The following is a 20,565-nucleotide window of genomic DNA, read 5'->3' on the forward strand; positions in this document are numbered from 1 at the left end:
AACCAGATGTTTATCGTTTTGAAGAGACAATAATGTTGCAGTCATTTATTGTATTCTGAAGTCAATTTCAAAATGATTATGTGAATGAGTCCTGCATCTATATTGTATGTGTGCTAACTCATCTGCATGTCAGTAATCAGGTGGACTTGCCTTTCTCACATTGTGGCTGTTGGCAAACACAGTAAAAACATTTAATGAATAATTATTGGGTGATTTGACTCACTGCCAAAGCAGAACATGTACAGCAGTGTTTGAGATTGAGGGACATTCTGCTGCATACGTTGCTTCGTCTCTAAAGTGTGCACAGGACTCATCAAGGAGAGCACAGACCTGAGTGTATTCTGTTAAATCGCCGTTCACAATGAACTGTAATGGCCCGCAACAAAAACTTGTGCTCTGGACGAACTAGTGTGTCTGCTCATCTATAGTCAGGGCTTATTAGGTCCCACTAAAGGGGCTCTTTAACGTTACCCTCATGCTGTGGCCACAGTTTGCCCATAATTGTGTTTTCCAGTCAGAGAGCGCTGCTCCATTATGAAAATTGTTTCTCATTCCGCATCTCTTTCTCTTTCTCTCTCTCTCTCTCTCTCTCTCTCTCTCTCTCTCTCTCTCTCTCTCTCTCTCTCTCTCTCTCTCTCTCTCTCTCTCTCTCTCTCTCCTAATCTAGTGTTATACCATGGGTTTGTAGCCTCCAAGGCTTTTCTTTTTCAAACCATCTTTGGCGCCCCCTTTAGGTAACTTTATGGATAGCACGTCATGGGTCTCAAATCAGTTTAAGGCTCTCTCTCATCTGACACGAATCCTGACACTGTTCAGTTTGGTTCAAACTGTCAGGAAATGTCAAACAGGCAGTTAAATATCAAAGCAGTCTATTAGCATAAATATTAATGTTTCCACTCTCGACTTCCATAAAGTTGCTTTGAACTCTCGCATCTGACCTCTTTTCCGTGGATCTGTGTGAAAGTCTCAGCTTCGGGCTCTCAGCGCTCCATCATGTTCCATCTCGACATAAGTTTTAACCTTGTTGTTTTGGAGAGGATAGTATCAGGCCAACTCATTCCCCAATTCCCACCCCATTCCATTTTTCCCTGTCAGCCTCGCTGCGACTGTTTGTTCCCCAGTTGGCAGGGAGGCAGTGGCAGCAGCTCCCCCGCACCAGATGGGGCATTGTCAGGAAGTAATGAGGGGAAAACACCTGCTTCTCCAGCGAACTCCACTCCTTCATTTTCAGCCATTTGACACAACATATGCAGGCTGCACATACAAAACCAAGTGACCGTGACGAGAACAGCACTGGGCGATGGCATACAGTTACAAATGCCTGGCACTTTGTTGCACTAGTCAATGAGGTGTCATGTTTGGTATAATTCACCTTTACTTGTAGGTCGGTGCTCTGAGGGCTGTCAGGACGTTGGCTTCCTGTCTAACCGTCACTACTGAGAAGTTCCCAGATCTGCATCCTACTCCTGTGAGGAACCTACCTGCGCCAGACAAAACATTGTGGCTGCTCTGTATTCTCTGCAGAGATCCTGCTTTGCCCTAAGCTGTTGTCCGTTGGTTTATCCATGAGGCACTATCAAGGTCAATATGTCTCTGTAAACTACACTTCTTTTCCTCCCAACCAGAGCCTTATACCTCAGGGACAGCTCCACTGTGTGAAGAATTCCTGATACATAATCTTGTCTTTTCTGGCCAACCGGTTGAAGCCCTAGGACCAAAGCCCACTAGAGAGCGCACAGCTTTTCACTCATGACTGACTCAAAGGCCAAAACAAAGATGGTGCGCGCTGGCATTTAACATGCAGGAGGGCATTTTAAATTTACAACATTGTGTTCTTTGCCAACGGAGCGTGACGATTTTTGAAAAGTCTCTCTGTTTTGGTTAAAGTCGCTCCATCTGTTGTCTCTTTATTCCCGGGCTCGACGTAAGACATGAAGTACGCCGGAGTTTGTAGAGTTGGAAAAAGAAATACAAGGAGTCCGTAAAAAAAAAATGCTCGGCAAAGAATGGCTACAGCAGCAGTCGAGCAAGCCGTACAGTGGGCTTGAATAATCAGTTTAATAACATTATCCTGGCTGTGTGTGCTCTGTGGCGCATGCACCCGTTAATGGAGTGTCATTGTTAAACTGCTGCTTCGCCCATTATTAACGACGGCCTACGGTCAACCACACACCGATAATAAAACCACATAAAACCCAACATAACTTCAACAGACAAGCGTAATGAAATTCTCTGCATTATGAGCACGGTTATGGTAATAAGCAATGGTACTGTGGCACGGCGTTAAAGAGTTACAAGGCAACAGAGGAGAAAATTAAAAAGATGAAGTTGTAGTCTATGATGGTTAATTTGGGGGCGGGGGGAGGGACTCAGAATAGACTACATCTAGTTTGTATTGGAGCAGAACTAGCAGTGGCTTACCCTGCATGCTCTTATAATGGATTGGCAAAGTTTCAAGGTTACGTGACCTTACCATTATTCTCACTGTGTGTTAGTGTGAGTTTGTCTTCTTGTCCATGCATGTGTTTGTGAGAATGTGTTTGTGTGCCTGCAGGCAGATGGGGAGAAACACAAGCAATGCACAGGCACGGTTCTTTGAGCAAAGTCATGGCTTCAGAGTAAGACTTGAAAGGGAAGGTTGGTAAACAAGGTGATGCAAGCCAGAGACGGCAATGGATGGAGAAGATGTGCGCCCAATTTAACATGCATGCAGCTTTTACCACGCTGTTAATACTCCCCCCCCCGGGCCACTTTTGTATCTCTAAAATGGAACAAAATCAATTGCACACAGGAGGGCAGCAAATAATATTTTCTGAAAGCCATTTAATATCAAAGAAATCCAAAAGTACAGTAAATTAAATAGTAGAGTGCAATGTGCTTGAGAGCTGTTACAGAAAAGAGATTATGATAACATTCTCACAGATGCTTTGAGCTGGTTCTGCTTTGGGAAAAACAGTTTGAAAGGGAAACAAATCAACAGAATAAAACCCAGTTCTGTCACCTAAATTGCTCATTCACAGCTTAGCAATTATGTTTGCAACAAAAAAGAGAGAATTGCATGTGGAGTCTTTACAGTTTCTTACAGGACACAAGATTAATCTCCCGTCGTAAGAACGTAGCTCACCATTTTCCACGCTGCAGAATAAATGAACGGAAAATTGCCCGCCATTCTGTCCAAGATGCATAACTGCAGCCTACACACACACAAGCAAAGCAGCTTCTGTGTCTCTAAAGCAATAATTTCCCTTTTTCCCCCACTCAGCTTCGCTCTCCCTTCCCCACCGTTTTTTTAAATCTCCCTCTCTCTCCTCCCCCAATGTGACCATCCAGAACCCTTTACTACCTCCTCTCTCTTTAAGTATCCCCTTCTATGCCATCCCTCATTTTCTGGCCACTCGCTCCATCTTCCTCATCTCTTCCTCAGCTCCATTTTCCTCTCCCGCTCTTCATCCGTCAACCTGCCGGTGCAGTCAGACCAGGGGTTGTTTGTCTGCACAGGTGGAGAGCAGGGACTCCACACTGGTTTTGTAGATGGGTTTCTTCTGAGACCGGTCATCACTGGCGAGGGAAGAAAGAGAAGGAAAGATAGAGGAGCGTTATTATCAGTGCATCGACCTCCCAGTAGACACTAGAAGAGTTTAAGTGAGGAAATTACAGACTAGAACCGAGCGACGGAGCCACACCATGGCTGTTGATGTCAAAGTCCATTTTTCTCTCTTTAGTTATACGTCTCTTTTTTTATACAACCATGCTTATGATTAAACTTTCAATTTTGCATCTCCACCACCACAAAGAAATCATGCCTTTTCACAACGCTCTTATTTTATTCAGCCCATATGGAAAAGAAGTTAATGAGCAATGCTGCATGGGGTCACGGTGCACATTAACACGCTGTCAGCTGTGGGTTTAATGGGACTTCCGCTACTGTTCCACTCATTGATGTAGCCTTTACATATTCATAATATACTATCACAGAATTAAAAGCTGGTGCTATTAGCCCAGGCTTTTCACAGGCAGAGAGTGTCTGGAAATACATAGGCGATGAAAGCACGTAAATTAAATCAAGGACAGGGTCAAGTAGGTCACACCTGCCGAAATAGATTTTAATATTCAATGTCGATAACACCTTTTAAAACACATAAGGGCACACGGGCACTAGTCGGCACATGCGTGGAAAGGTTTTCTCTTGGCAATGTGAAGAATACAGCAAGGTGCACCCTAGTAAAACACACACACACACACACACACTCACAGAAATGGCCTTGGTTCTCTCACACGAGACAGAATGAAATATTGCAGCAATAACCATATCAGTAATATAAAGTCAAACTGCAGGAGGAGAGAATGGGGCTGAGTTAGGGAAAATAGGAAGGTGAGTGTGGATAAAGTGCAGTAAAGAAATCAAACAATCACACAGGCACACACACATTCAGAGGCACGGTATCCATCAGATTTTGAATACGGCCACGACATGTGGCAGACGAGGCAGGGTCGTCGGCTTGATTAAGCTAACCTGTCTCCCAGCCTGAAACAGCTGCCCCATGTGTTAACTCTCTTTCTGTCATTGTGCGTTCCCACACCCGTACTAGTGTATTATTCAGTGTGGCAGAAAAAGATTTAGTATGTTCCAATACAAAGAACGTCAAATGCAGTATGACACAAACACCAGGGTGTCCTACTGCATCCTCAGCATCCTTTCTCTGGCTATTCTGACCCACAATCCTTACTGGATGCAGACTGCATGCACTTTGTAAGGGCAGCTGCTCCTTCCTCCTCCTTCAGCTGGCATCCACCCTGCATCATTGTCTTTTTGCACCGTCAACACCTCACATGATCCACACATCCATGCACTGCTTTCATTGATGCTTTTGTGTGATCTACACACTCCATTGTTTATTCGAGTTACCCTTATTAATGATGTTTGTTTTAAGTATAACTTTGTGTGGTGGATTCCCTGCTTGTCACAATAGCAAACACGCAAACACTTTAAAACAGTGGTTTCTTACATGGGTCCCTTGCTGGTCTTGGCCTGCTTGGCCCTGCGGCACAGGAACACACTCATGGAGAGGATGAACACCAAGAGAGAGACAGCCGCTGTCGAGGTCATCAACATGAGACGTCCATTACTAGACTCATACCAGCGGGCATCCTCTGTGGGACAGATCAGTCAGACATGAAGGAAAGCATGCATCACACAGACTCTGAAATCAGCAAAACTACAAGCTACATTCCTCCAGGCGAAGCTTCTAAAGGCAACCTCCTGTTTGTTTGTGGAAGAAAAGAGTGTGTAGAGTTCAGACGGCAACACTCGCGTACGCAGCGCCGATCTTCAAGAAGTCTGCTTCTTTCAATTTGAGAACAAACTGATTATGCCCCACACGAGCATACGTTTACAAATGATATCAAAGCTTTGCGAATTCCGTGGACCTTGTGTTCTAAAACCTTTCTTTAGAGCAGTGGACAAAGTAAAGAATTACGGTTATGAGGATTTGAGGCAGCAACAAACAGTAATTCCATATGTTAAGAGGATTCCTTGGCACCAGGGAATGTTAAGGTTTGTACTGCTATTGTAGTGCGACTTCAAAGCAACAGCAGTTACATGCACCACATGCATGAGCGAACGTTATTCCAGCATCTAGAAATTATTACCTTTTTAATTACTATATGTGCTTCAGAAGAAACACTGGAGACACTGTGGGGCGCAGTGACGGATGAATCAATTGCAGAAGCAATAAGATAGCTCTACCATAGCAAATAACATGCATTGGTTTAATTGCTTTTTTAGAGGTTGCATAATTTCAACCACTGAAATCATGAGGCTTATGAATCCTACTGTGTGAGAGAAGAGTGTTTAAAAAATGCTGTGCATTAACGCAGTGCACTCATCTCACAGGTCACTGATAAAGATGATGAAGACAGATGAAGTGGTGTAAATTGGATTAGCTGTAATGTTGTAATGAAATTAGTTCTACACTTGAATACAATATTCACGTGTGATGAGAAATATAAGACAGCTTGTCAGTCACGCAGATTCAGACGAAGAGAAACTTCCAGACATCCAGCAAAGACTTCTTATTAGAGAGTCTGCCGATCATTTTCATGTATCTGTAAAGCAGCGGTCCACTACCTACCGGTTTCATGCAAAAACATATGATTTAATTATTACATATATAATATAAATGTAATTATTCCATTTAATATTATGCACTTTATTTCATTTTTTTCAAAATAAAATACCCTGCAGTACTAATATAAATAAAATGTCTACAATAAATATTACAAAAATACAAAAGAAAAGTTGTCCCATGGGTGCATCTATATGTCACAAGACTATTCAACATCATTTGGAACAAATAATAAAATAGAAAATAAAAACAGGAACCAATCACATGTCAGCTCAGAAGTGTTTCTAACTAAACTCTAAGCCCTGCGGCTCTTCGCCAATTTATGTTTGACTTGATGAATGAAAATCAAAATGCTCAAGTCATTGCTTATATCTAATAATTATCATCTCATCCTCTGAAGTCGGTCCAAATCTGGTGCCATTTATTTTATAAATGTATCAATTTCCTCCGAAATCATCTAACCTATTTATTCATTTTAGGAGGTGATTCACTTTCTTTGTTTTTTATGTGAGGTGTTTTAATTTAATGTCTTCCCCTCTATTTATCGCAGCATTACAGTCTTTTTCCCGCTTGTTATTATCATTTTTGTGTGCAGTTAAATGAAACTTCCTCCCTGAGCTCCTAATTCAGAAATGTAGGGCTTTAAACTTTCACAAATGAGAACTTCTGCATATTCTCCTGATGACGTAAATGAAATCACGCACCTGACATTTCTGCTTTATTGAAAAAGGGAAGTAGAACACAATGTTTTTTTTGCTTAGAGGATTTTGACAGAATAATTTCCCAACAGTTACAAAGAGGAAGCGAGAAACGACCGCTCTGGTCTCCACTAGTCAGTATAAAGGACAAACGGGATCCAATTAGATCTATAGTTTCTTCTTACCAGAGAGCACGGTGATGCTGATGCTGCGTTTCTTGCTGAGTGACTCCACAGAGGGATGCTTGGCCATGCAAGTGTACTGTCCTTCATCCATCGCACTCATCTTCTTCAGCGTGAGCGTAGAGGAAGGCAGGATCCAGTCATCACCCTGAGAGGAAAAAGATGGAGACATGCAAAGAGAGCGTAGGAGAGTGAAACAAACAGAAAAAGCAGGGCAGGAAGTAAAAGAAAAAAAAATTGGCTGGATTGTTCGCAGCCCTGAGGGATTCAACAAACTCCTACAAATTAAAAATGTGCTGGACTGAAAGCACAAGAAAGATGGAGAACAGACGATGCTAGTTGGCAAAGAGAGAGACAGAGACACCGTCAGACATGTAAAAGAGAAAGAAAAAAGGGGCATAAGGTTTTATTTAGGTTGGTTTGTATACGAGTTAAAGAGGAAAGAGGGAACCAAACAGAACCAGAAAGGGAGAAACATAGAGACTGGCCGTGGGGCAAAGACAGAAATGCAGAACTATCTGCTGGTGCGCTGCCCTCAGAGAACAGTCCCCAAAGTCCCAAATGAAGTGTATTTACCTGAGCAGCAATCCAAATGAATAAACACACATCGACACAAGTCAATAACCCAGATAACACCATTATCCGCTAAGAATAATGCCGCAACAACAGACTGTTAACACAACACATAATGAGATGGCGAGGGAGCGGGATAAATTGTTGACACAAAAGTAGCAGCGCTATTATGAGATAGAGCCCGACATGGGAGGAAACAAATAATAAGCGAAACACAAGGATTGGAAAACAAACGAACATAGAGGAGGAGGTAAAAAAAAAAAAAAAGACATTACACCATGCAAATGATTTGGCTCTTGGGAGCTGCAGCTCCTGCCAAGAAAGTCCATTTCAATTTGAATGGATCTGAATTAAGAGGATTTCCCATAAAGGCCAGGTCTGGCCAAAGCAGCATTTTGTATGCAAATCCACTGGCTCCCAAAGCAGTGGCCCGTTTCTGCCTCTGTCCTGCTGTTATTACCGGGGTCCAATGTGCCCACGGAAGCTGTCTGTCAAAGTGGGCCATTCTGATGCCACTTTCTTCCCCATATCCATCCCCGTCACGTGTACAGCACATCGACAGAAACACACCCAACAAACATTCCATCTCATCCGATCATTTCCTCGTGTCATTCCCCCCCTTCTTCCAAACCTCTTGTGACTCGTTCGACAGGTGAATCACGAGTGCTGGTGCGCTCAGTGATTCCAACTCCACCCGGACCTGTCAGTCATGCCGCCAATAGTTATTATGCTTCATCAAAGTAACAGTACTGTATATTCAACACATTATGAACCAAAAGCTTAAGCACTACATATATGATCATGTGAAAGCACACACCGTATTAGCGGTATGAAATGTCAACTCAATTGGATTTGGACTTGTAAACCCATTTAGAACCCGGATTAGCAGTGACCCTTTAACAAGCATATTAACCTTGAGCCGACTTATCAAAAAGAATAACAAAAGGGGGGAAGTTGGCAATTAAATCTGCCTGTTGCCGATATGTCTTCATGGTTGCGTAGCTTCATTGCTTCTGTGACTCTCAGGTGGCAGTTGTGGTGATGGTGATGACACCTTGGAAGTGTAGTTCCGTGTTCTCACCACAGTGGATCTCCCAGATCCTCATCAACTCATTCTTACAAGCCCATTGTCACTTTGGCATTTTACAAGATGTCTTAATTTCCCTCGGCGAGGGTTTCTTAGCTTAGTGAAGAGACCAGTTGAATAATTCAATACTGGTTAACCAAACACACACACACACACACACACACACACACACACAAAAAGAAATCATTAGAAATCTATCCACATAATTGTTTTCAGGTTGACTGGCTCTCGTCTAGACCTCATTAAACTATTAATCCTCTGTAAGTGGGCAAGCTGCAATCCCCAGCGAGTGGTGGGACTAAGCCAACCGGTCACTTAAATACAGAGCACTTCTTCAGAGGAGGGGATGCAAAGACGACAGCCGGGGAGAAACAAGTGGACTGAGAAAGCCACGGAGAGAAACCCTGTTAGAAGAGGATTCTGTGAGCAAAGCCAAGAGAGAAAGAGGGACCTAGAAAGGCTGGAACAAGACGGGAGAGAAAGCAAAAAAATAAAGAGGTCACATCGAAAAGAGGAGGGAGGGAGCCGGAGAGAGAATGACAAGCTTCCAAAAGCATAATGAGGACACTGTGCAGAAAAACGGAGGCTTTCTCACGTCTTTATTCCAGAAGTAGCTCGGCTTCTCCGATGAGCTGGCGGAGCACTTCACCACCACGTCATCCCCGAGTCGCACCTTCAGCTCCTGTGGGACACCCAGGTAGCTGGTGTAGCCAACCCTGGACAGTGACGGCTCCTCCATATCTGCATACCGGCAGGAATGAGGAATAATGATCGGGCGTTAATGGAGCGAGAAATGCCATGTGCGCTTCAAGAGTTTGGGACGTGACTGAACACATGTTGAGCAGCTGCTGAACACTCTTCTCAAAGTATACAGGCTCAAGTGCAAATGCCTCCCAGCGGTGCAAAGTGTACCACGCGATCAATAACAATGATAATAGGCTTCATCTTATCGAAGTCTTTAGAGAGGCAGTGTTGTGAATAATGGCTCATCTTCCATCTCAATAGATGGCTCGTGTCCATCCAGCTTCTCTTCCCCTCCATCTCCTTCAGTCCTTTAGTCCATTCTAATCTTTGCCTCTTATTGATTCCCCCCCCCCTCCATGAGGCCGAGGAGCCGATCAAACAGCATTACGGTCGATTTGATGGCCACTGAGAAGATAGAGGACACTGATAATCTCACTAGCCACGGCATTTCATGCAACTGCGTATCCTACACTGATAGCTTCACAATCGAGCCCCCACCGGGAGAGAATGCCTCTTTGTTTACTTGGAGTGCAGAGAAAGAAAAAAAACAATGAAATGACTGTAGTCAACATATCAAAGCAACACGATGTGTGCACTGGATCTGAACCTCTCACAATTGTTTTGTACACCGTCTGCAAGTGCATTGCATAGATACGTCTTATCTTATTATCTATTAATGTGTTATTCCATCCCTCACTGTGAAGGAAGCCGCGTCCACACTCTCTGATTGTCTTTACCTCCAACTGCTTGGATTTATGAACGAAAAATGGAAAGGTTTCAGAGTCTCTCTGTTCCGTCTTCCCGTCTAGACTGTTTCCCTGTTTACACTCGGGTGTTTATTATGCTTCCTTCTTTGTCAGTATTCGCAGCTATGCCACACATTTCCTTATTGGACAGTGAAACTCACAATCTGTGTATCTTATTTGCAAACCCCATTTTTTTTTAACAAGCTTATTGTCACATTCCTGCAGAAATGTCTTTGACCTCTGCAGCACAAAGACAATATGACAAATCTACTGTTTTTTATTTATAAAAAAAGGAGGGAGTTATTGTTCCACAGACTGTCAGCACACAGCCCCTACCCCATATCAAACCCAGGCACTCACAATGCACTTTGTAGGTCAGCGTCTGGGAGGAGCGGTCTGCCGCAGTCACATTTTCGGCGTCGGACACACAGCGGTACGGCCCCTCGTGGTACCTTCCCACACTTGGCATGGACATGAGTAGACTTTCTCCAGTGTTGTTGATTTGGATACTCCAATACATATAACGGTAGCAGCCATATGGCTCCCGAACTCGTCGCCAGCCCCGCCACTGGTGAATGGAAAAAAAGAAAGAAAATACTTTTATTTATTAAGTATTTTTCTTCACAAACATGGACATGCACCAGTGCACGAGAAATTGTTGTGTTGGCTATTATATATTGAATAATGACATTGTTATGAGTAGTAGTCTGATCTTTTCTTATGAACAGTATCAGCCTGTATGTAAATCAACTATTTCAAAAGAATCACGACTGCAAGAGGAAAAGAAACATTAGAAACACTTTGAACCTTTCTTACCAAACCCAAATAATCGTGAGAGGAGGATTCTGAACGTTTGAAATGTACCACTTGTTTGTATCTATTTCCTCTCACTCCCGCTGACCCATTTGTTCCCGTGGCTCACCTCGGAGAAGGACTCAAAATGGACCTGGCTGATGTTGAGGTCCGAGTCTGAGTACAGACACTCCAGTGTGACCGGGTCTCCCTCCAGAAGCTGCTGGCTCGGCCCTTTAATGAGCAAAGTGGCTGCATGTGGACAGAGATTACACATGCTGGTTATTGATCACAACATGAACAGGCAGGGGGCTCACCGGGGATCTAGCTGCTGTTCTGGGCAACACTTTCAAAACAAAAGCTCCCTTTTCCTGACATTTGTTTTAGGCTCCTGCAGGAAAAACGGCCAAAACTCTCAAAGTCACCATGGCCACATGACCGGCAACAGGTTCTTCCACTTTACTAGCTTTGCTTCTGTCAACACAAACTATTTACTTTCACTTCAAACCAGAATTATTCAGCAACACAAACATTGTACATTCTTCTTGCACAGTTACACTTTGGATTTTAAGTAAGTCGGTATATGTATGCAGTAGGCTATGTATAAATATAATATATATATATATATATATATATATATATATATATATATAAATATAATATATATATATATATATATATATATATATATATATATATATATATATATATATATATATATATATAATTGTTCTTCTTGTCAGTCCCTTGATAATAACACCAACATTTCATGTTTTAGTCTGTGGTTTGTAGCCACCAGGGGAAACCCATCAGTGTGACAGAAGAGAAGAAAAAGCGTTTCCTCTGGAGGACATACGCACTCTGAAACCGACAGGCGAGCAGTCAAACAGGCTGGAACACACACTCACACACACACACACACAAACACACACAACCCAACAGCAACTGTGTATGAATATATTTGTGAAACCAGAATTGAAGATTAAATAGCTCATTACAGAGCAGCTAAAAACATTAAATGTTTGTAAGAGATTGTAAAACAATACATGAAGAAAATAAAACATATTTACCATAACTGCCATGAATCAGGGCGAACACTGCAGCAACTAGAAGTGCGTTCATGACTGTCAACAAGTATTTTCAGTATTGTGGAAAAATGGTGCGCAGTCTTGTGAAGCTTCTAATCTGAAATGAAAGTTTGCTCAGTATTTATTTATAACGACATGTAGGTGTGGCTTGTGTTTTCAGGAAGCAGGCTCAAAGTAGTGTGACATTCTGAAAGCACAATATAACCAACCATCCAAATCATTATAGCATATTTCCGCAAACTAAATTACTCAATAAGGTCTATTATACGGTACGTCTCTGGTTTTATGACCTTTCTAAGAAATTACTTAAATGTGAATTGTAATGCTGCACCAATAATCAAATTCCCTCCCAGTGCGTCATTAGCATCTGGGGAGAGTTGGGACGATCATGAGCTCAGTTTGTTGTTGATGTCGGTGCTTTTTTCCGACGAAGTTCAGCAGGATTCTGAAGGCGTCTGGACAAGTTACCGCAAAGCTTCTCGATGTCCCCCTCTGACATGTCATGCCGAACAAAGCAAACAGTTTACGCTTCAATTGCTTTGACCTTTCATTGATTAGCTGTTAACCAGAGCTGAGCAGGAGAAGGAATCGAAAGAGATTCAGAAATAGAATCTCAGAGAGCGTTTGCTGGACGCGGACTTAAAATGCTTACACGGTGATCTTTAGAGCAACTGAGTGACATACCATCGGACATATTAGTTGTTCCACTTTCAGTCAGATCCAGGCCTGTTCAGTGTTCGACTGAATCAGGGAAAAATATAGGATAATAATAAATAAATATAATTATTTCCCCCCGGATATGCTGATTTAACAAGGCTTCACTAGATGAAGGTCTAGGGACCGAAACGATGTGTCACTGATACATTGCATTGCAAGTAAACGACAGTGTGCGGGAATTCCCTCTTCTCTTGATATTTCCTCCTATGCACCTTAACCTTCACAGTCAAACAATAATATAGTTAAAATGAATATGAATAAAGTATAGTTGATCATATTTATGAACTACGACACTACTAACAAACTACTTTCTATTACTTTATTTTGAATATTAAACCACATAAACCTAGAACAATTATAACCAACCGCCTTTAAGGTGGTTTAGAGAAATTGTAGGCATAATTTCCTAATGTGTGTCGTGCCAAATAATATTTTCATAAATATTGGCATCGTGATTAGTTACCAGAAAACAATGCAATTACTTCTTTAAATTGTCTTGGCTTTATTAAACCCCTTTACCGTCAGTATGTATTTCATATTTGTTTTCATTATTAATATTATAGTTATTAGGGGAATAGATCTCTGTGTATTGAATCCATAATGCTTAAAAATATATATATTTATATAATCCATTTGTTGAATCGTGGTGTAGTTCCACAATATATCCAGCAGGTGGCAGAGTAGAGGATTTATGTTGCCACAGCCGGAAATAGACATAAACAAAGCGGAAGTAGTGAAAGATAACCTCGCTCATTTTTCTAGCTGTGCCGAGGCAATTTGAGGGAGTTTTTCTGTATCAAACTCACTCATTGTCGTCGCAACGACGCCAAAACATGGACAGATAGTGTTTGTTTTATTGGGTAAGTTGTCAATTTAACGCGTAATTTTAGGATGTAACGTTAATAGAGCGGCGCCGCTAGATTAGCTGCTAATGCTAGCCTGTCCGGCTAAATTCAAAGCTTGATAGCTGCTATTGTTTTTAGCACATAGCGTCGGTATTTTACTTGTTTGCTTTATTTTTTTTTAACCTGCGCAGCAGCCTAAAAGAGACCTGTCTGGTCCTAATATTTAACAAGTGGGATGTTATTTTGCTAACTCAGTTAATATTGAGTAGATCCTCCAGCGTAGTTTTACGGCTAAGTTTCTGCATCTGTCTTGTAGCTAATTGTAACGTTAATTACTGATAACTATTTATACTGCACCGTTCAATGTTACAAAGTGCTTTTAATATATATTAATGTATATATAAAAATATCAACACTGCAATTTAATTAAATAAGGAGTCAAAAACATGAAATATAAAAATTAATGGAAAAATAATTAGAAAAGACAACTAAATACATTTAAAGAGTAACATTAACAAAACCAGCTTAATACACAAGTAGAAAAACATTTTGTAAGGCTTTCATAAATAAATTACTTTTTCCTGAAGGTTTTGCAGGCAGGTTTAAGCATGTTTATCAACCTATTGCTTCTGATGATGCTAACCTGTGTACTTCCTCATTTATTTTACCCAGATTTACGGAGGTGGTCCCTGTAGACGACAATCTATCGCATCTGTGCCCATCTTGGACTGTCACTCAGGACTCTGACACATACCGGTGCAGAAACACAGCAGTGTTGCCTCTTGTGAAACTCCAAAGTCCCTCCACTTTTCCTGTGGCCACCAGCATGGCTGCCAGCATGGCTAACAGCATGGCCAACAGCATGACCAACAGCAGCCACAACAGCAGTGAAGGTTGGGACCCCGGGCCCTGCTGGCAGAAGCAGTCCAGAGGGATCTCAGGTCAGTCTATCGGTTTATTCACCAAACTCAAAGATGCTGCTGCTGCTGCTGGGTTGCTGCACCAGCATCTATGTGGAGTCCTACTGGCTTGCTGTCTGGATAACTGCACGCTTACACAAATCTTATAACGTAGATTAGAAGCAGCAACATCTCCCTTGCAAATATGATCTTCAAAGTTGTGTGGTTAAAAGGGAATTACTACCCGAGTACAGTTCATATAACGCATCATTTTGATCCTAGCCCAAGTGGGGGCAGTTTTCTAATTACAGTCTTTGACATTCCCCATTAATTATTTGGTAAGAACTAATTCTCAACGTCAGAGCTACATCATAAGTGTGCGACTGTCCCGATGTGAAATTAGCCTTAAGTCCCCCGCAAACGATTCGTGACATAATATACTTTGTGGTTAACCTTTTTGTAACTGTATTGTATTTTGCATACATTTGATTTTTTACAAGCGTGGCTCAATATCTCTTTGTTTATTAACGTGTGTGTCAAACTCGCGTTTCAGCCCCATAACTCTATTTTAATTGAGCATTTAGAAATCATTAGAGTGAATGGATACTTCTGCTGTCTCTCCAGGTGCTCAGTAAGAAGAAGCTGCAGGACCTGGTGAGAGAGATCGATCCGAATGAGCAGCTGGATGAGGATGTTGAGGAGGTCAGTCTGTGGTTTTAATTGCAATTAACTCAAAATGTCTATAAGTGTAAACAAAAGCAGCAGCAGTGAAATATCTGGTATAATATCAAGTCCACTTGCATCCTGCAGGTTCTTGTTGCTCTATAGCTTCCCTAACCGACTGCCACATCCATCATTTGGAAATCTTATTCTATTGAAAGTCTGGCTGCATGAAAAATGGTGTGAGCAGCAGAAAATATGAGGGATTTGTTCAGCCGTCGGAGAAAGTTGCTTTCCTTTACTGAGCACGATTGATGGTTTTCAAAATGCCTGTCTCTTCTCAGATGCTGCTACAAATTGCAGACGACTTTATAGAGAGTGTAGTGACAGCAGCCTGTCAACTGGCTCGCCATCGCAAGTCCAACACCCTGGAGGTGAAGGATGTTCAATTACATCTCGGTAAGTTGCTCGTGGCTGTTTTGCAGGGTTGTAACGCCTCTAATATTTTCACACGGGTGGGTTTAGTGCGTCTCTATGGGTATACGTGATATGATGTATTTTTTGGTGAATGGTAAAAGTTATGCATATTTGATGTTTAGTATAAATTTCTTAACTCAAAGTGTTATTTCATTATTATTTTTAGCCATAATGACATTTATTCTCAAATGGTAGTTACTTACTTTTGTGATTTATTGAAGGGAGCTGAATTATTCTTTTTGAGTTTTTACAAAAACCGTCAGTTGGCATCTTCAGAGGAAGCCTGCACGGACTCTTGTGCTGTAGAGAAAGTACAAAAACAAAGAGCTTTGAAAATGTTGTGCCAAAACCAAAAAGTAAAATGAATTTGTGCTTATCTTGAGTGTCTGCAAACATTCACAACAAGAGCGTCCTGAGGAAATGTATAGACGGTTTATAGGGAAACATGGCAACCAAATCACTGGCGGGTACGTTTGTCACCTGTGCTTTGCTGCGTTCAGTTTAAAAGTACACGCAGACGTCACAGTGTAAGGACGGTCGAGACGGTCACGGATGTTGAAATTCTTTTTGCTTTACAACCCGGACCACATAAAGTTTTGGAAGTCTGGAGTCGTTCATACAGCGTGCGTGTCGCTGACGTTGTGCATTACTTTTCTCAGAGCGCCAGTGGAACATGTGGATTCCTGGTTACGGCTCGGATGAGATCCGGCCGTTCAAGAAGGCTTGCACCACAGAGGCTCACAAACAGGTGAGCCATGAACGGCGTTGTTTCTGTTGTTTGTGTCATGGTGCAGAAACGTGACACGTGTTGATTTTAATCTTGTACTTTTGTTTTATATTGTTATGAACACATCGAATGGGCCTTACTGTTGTTTTTCTTTCATTTCAGAGAATGGCGCTGATTCGCAAGACAACCAAAAAGTAGCAAGACTGGACGCCGATGTGTTGTACCCACTCTGTGTGTTGTCGTCTTTTTGTTTTGTTCCTTTTCAGTTTGGTTTTTTTGGAGTAATGAGGAAAAAAAGATATTGTTTGGGTGGCGTTTTTTATTTAGTTTTTTATTAGGCTTTAGATAGTTTCATTGTCATGTCTCCCTAACTTTTGAGTGTTTTGCCAGCATCATCACACAATGTAATTCTTGTCTCTGATTCTGTTTTGTTGCCATTAAGCTAAGCCTGGCAGAAATCAAGTCATTGCATTTTTGTCAATAAAAATTTACTGGAATACTTCTTTTGGATGATGATGATGACCGCTGCTGTAGCCGGGTTGTCTTCTGATACTCGAGCATTTGGGATGGATGTGGTATGCAAGAGGTTTTAGCTCCCTGATTAGTAGTATTATATAAAAGGAGGGTTTATAACACCGTAAACTCTTCGCCTCTGTGTGTGCTGCTGCTGTTGGGGAAATGCTTTTACCTTGTAACTAATGTAAAACTATCAGAACTAAGGACACGACCCCTGTGTACTGACTGATCCCGTCAGTGAACCTCTGGCTGTGTTTCAGTAGCTAAATGAAATGTCTGTATTTTGGTTGCAGAAACACGGGAGGCTGTTCAGCCAGATGGACAGTAATTGCTATGGAAACCTCGTACCGTTTTAAAAAAAACAATATCCAAAGTCACCCTAGAGTCGTTTCATTTAATTAATTTCAACATCACCTCAAAAACAATCGCTCACTTTCAACACGCTTTGCAATTATTAGTGATGCAACAAAGCCTTTTCCAGACCATAACTGAGGCCCAAAGCATTATTTCACAATTCATAAAGTCATAGAGGGACATTTCTAATCTCAACCGGGGCACCGGGGCAATTATCGACAGAACAAACAACATGGACAAGAATCACAGATTAATGTGTGGAAATGGGTTCAATTTAAGAAAAAGCAGAATGTCGTCATACAGTCGTCAACCTTTGTGATCTGCACCCCCTCAAAGGACGACATGTCAAGTATATCTCGTAAGCAAAAACAACTAATAGTAACAAAAGTACAAATTCTTTCTTAATCTTCTTGGGGCATCAGGACACCAACGATGGCAAACACTCCCCCCACTGTGCAGATCATGAGGCGAACGAATCAATACGAGAGAAGACGAGATCGTCTGCCTTACTTGTAGATTGATTGTAATGGTGACGGAGTCTCATCTCGCACCGAAGGTGGCTCAATATGTCATCGTTACAACTCCTGCCCTCCCTGAACTGAGGTAAGCAATGACCTCATCAGTCCATGTTAGTCTGATCAGCTGTTGGCCGAGACTCTCCCGAAAGAGAGCACGGACCTCTGTCGAGTTTTAAAAGTCCTATAAATAGAAAAGAAAACTATGGATTTTGTAATTAAACAGTCTGGACAGCGACTGACCAACATTTCCATGGCTGCGAGTATCAGTTACACACCTTTTATTTATAAAGTTCAAACTTAAGCCCAAAGTATTGTACATAGAAAGTCACACACTGTTCTCTGACATCACTAGATGGTTAACGTTTTATCTTCCCAACTAAGGTGCAAAGAAACATTTCAAATCAGTCGGTCACGCTGTTACAGTAACCGTGCAGCACAGATCCCACTTCCTGGTGTCTGCTTTTGGTTCTACGGTAACACGAGTGCGTACGGGTGACCACCACCAGTCCACAGTTTAAGCACAACACTTCTTCTTGTTCTTGGAGGCCGTGCCGGACTGTGTCAGGTTGGCTCTCTGTAACTGCAGCGCCTGTGGGGCGGCGCACTTGACTCCATCCCATCCCTCTTGCAGCTCCACCTCTCCACTCAGCAGACCCTGGTAGACGCGTCGAGTGAGCAGCTCAAAGGCGTCCTTCACGTTGTGACCCGACTTGGCGGAGGCCTCCACGTATGGCACCCCTAGCTGCCCGGCCAGTTTCTCGGCCTCCTCTCGACTCACCACCCTCTCCCCCTGAGCATCTTGGTCACTCTTCTGTCCCACCAGGACAAACAGAACCTTGTGCGGCTGCACTCGCTCGCACACCTCAGCGTGCCACTCTGTAATATGGTCAAAGGAGGCTTGGTTGGTCATGTCAAAGACCAGCATGCCTCCCACTGAGTTGCGGTAATAAGAACGGGTCACCGACCTGAGGAAGGAAGAGAGACAAAGGGGGTGAGACATGAAACTCACAACGCCCTCACTGAGTTGTGCAGAGTTCAGACTTTGATACCAACTTATTTCCTGTTCCAGTGAGTAAATAATCATCTGATTCTCTGCACTGTGTGGCTGGAGCTTTATTTTTAGATAAGCAGATTGACAGAGAGTCTGTTTCTTTGTAAGACATTGATAAGCACTGTGATGAAACTAATCAGGAATCTGTCAAGAGGCATGTAGCTCCCCTGTGAGTCCCTGAGTGTTTAAACCAAAAGGAAAGGGGGGGGAGGGGGGGGGGATAAATGGTCCTCCCAGGAGCCAGATGGTGAAAAACATACTTTTTTTCTTCCATTACTTGTGAAAACAAACCTGATTTGGTTTTTAGTTTCCTCACGTGGGATTATCAGGCTGCGGATACAATGCGGAGAGGAGGTAAACACAAACAGGCAGTCTGCAATTTGCTCCGGTTCATTAAACTGCAGAACTGATATATTGAATTTAAAGACGGAATGAAACATGTTGCCTCTTGTTTGTTTTTTTTTACTTCTTTAAATCTGCACAGCATGAATAATAATGCCCTTTTCAAAGATCTGCTTTTCCCACGTTAAGCTTTAAGCACACATTGCAAACTGATCTTGTGAGGGTGACAGGGTGGGTACACAGTCGTACCTGAAAGCAAACACCGATGAACAGCTCCCGAGTGAATTGAATCAGCAGAGGGAGTTTATTTGCATCGTACATTTGCATGCACATGAGTCACTTCTTGAATATTCATTATTACGGTCTTATACAAAGAGGCACGGTGCTTCAGAGGCCTGGTGCATCCTCACCTGAACCTTTCCTGTCCGGCTGTGTCCCAGAACTGCAGCTTGACACGGACTCCCGGCTCCACCTCCAGGAAGTGAACATAGAAGTCTACACCCACCGTCTGGTTGATGGACTCCAGGAACATGTCTTCAGTGTAGCGCTTCAGTAAGGAGGACTTGCCCACTGTGGAGTCCCCCAGCATGATGATCCTGAACTGGTACTGCCACAAAGTTAGGTCCATTGTTGCTGGTGGTGGAGAAGAAGAGGTGTGACAGTGAACACAGCGTGTGGGGAGTCAGAGGTGTGAAAATAAAATAAGATATACACTGCAGGAAATAAAGAAGTTGTAAGGAATAGTTGAGGAGGAATATATTGAAAAGCATAGATGGTACCATGGGGGTTGGAAAAAAAAGATGAAACCTGTAAGAGACTAGCAATCCCACATCAGCTTCCCTCCAGTAGGTTCTCTACCTTTGACGCTCCAAATGTTGAGAACAACCCCAGACAGCCACTCCTTATGTATATCTCGCAATCAGCAGAGAGCAGCCTGTGTTGACAGTCATCCCAAACTCCTGTGCAGGTGGGGGCTGCAGCACAAGACTCCCAGTCTCATTCCCATGGTGGTTCAACTAAACCTCTTCAAAAAGCACGCATGTAAAGAAATCTGTCCCAAAAAAACCCAGTAGATCCCAGTGCAGCTGCAGTTCTCAGAAGAGTTTCTGAACTGCTGCTGTAAGCATGTGCAGGAGTGTGTTGCGCAGGGGGGGTGGACTTCTAAAGTTTGCATGTTGACACTTGACAAAAGGCGGGGCAGAACAAGGACACGGGGGAGGGGGGGGGGGGGGCTGTTAGGGAATGGGAGGGTTTAGATGTGGGAGTAAATGGGGGATTATACAAAGGAAGCCTTTTTAGTTTCCTGTCGTCACTGACACTCGGGAGGGTGGGTCACCGGTTGACCACATGACTTGAAACAAATACTTCATGGTCCTGACAGTAGAGTCAACATTACCACCTAAAAAAGGAAGTGGACAACAATA

The 20,565-nt window shown here is 42.6% G+C and overlaps 3 protein-coding genes across 4 annotated transcripts; 1 reads left to right on the forward strand and 2 right to left on the reverse strand.

Moving 5' to 3' along the window:
* Positions 1-2,803: 2,803 nt before the first annotated feature.
* Positions 2,804-12,138, reverse strand: LOC115021733 (uncharacterized). The gene is made up of 7 exons (XM_029452358.1): positions 12,018-12,138; positions 11,078-11,199; positions 10,516-10,723; positions 9,261-9,406; positions 7,009-7,153; positions 5,007-5,151; positions 2,804-3,558 (listed from the first exon to the last, which is right to left on the reverse strand). Exons 1-7 carry the CDS (start codon positions 12,067-12,069, stop codon positions 3,471-3,473), a joined length of 906 nt encoding a protein of 301 aa, XP_029308218.1. The 5' UTR covers positions 12,070-12,138; the 3' UTR covers positions 2,804-3,470.
* On the forward strand, positions 12,104-16,862 carry taf12 (TAF12 RNA polymerase II, TATA box binding protein (TBP)-associated factor). The gene is made up of 6 exons (XM_029451097.1): positions 12,104-12,113; positions 14,471-14,538; positions 15,121-15,198; positions 15,501-15,615; positions 16,293-16,381; positions 16,523-16,862. The coding sequence occupies exons 1-6, from the start codon at positions 12,104-12,106 to the stop codon at positions 16,556-16,558; spliced, it is 396 nt and encodes a 131-aa protein (XP_029306957.1). The 3' UTR covers positions 16,559-16,862.
* Positions 16,863-17,256: 394 nt separating this feature from the next.
* On the reverse strand, positions 17,257-20,275 carry rab42b (RAB42, member RAS oncogene family). 2 transcript variants are annotated; one of them, XM_029452341.1, is made up of 3 exons: positions 20,000-20,275; positions 19,552-19,774; positions 17,257-18,713 (listed from the first exon to the last, which is right to left on the reverse strand). In XM_029452341.1, exons 2-3 carry the CDS (start codon positions 19,767-19,769, stop codon positions 18,263-18,265), a joined length of 669 nt encoding a protein of 222 aa, XP_029308201.1. In that variant the 5' UTR covers positions 19,770-19,774; positions 20,000-20,275; the 3' UTR covers positions 17,257-18,262. The 2 variants fall into 2 exon arrangements, with proteins under 2 accessions (XP_029308201.1, XP_029308202.1); XM_029452342.1 differs by having other exon boundaries at positions 19,949-20,275.
* Between the last annotated feature and the right edge of the window lie 290 nt (positions 20,276-20,565).

Source organism: Cottoperca gobio, chromosome 16, assembly GCF_900634415.1.
Source record: "Cottoperca gobio chromosome 16, fCotGob3.1, whole genome shotgun sequence".
Lineage (NCBI taxonomy): Eukaryota > Metazoa > Chordata > Actinopteri > Perciformes > Bovichtidae > Cottoperca > Cottoperca gobio.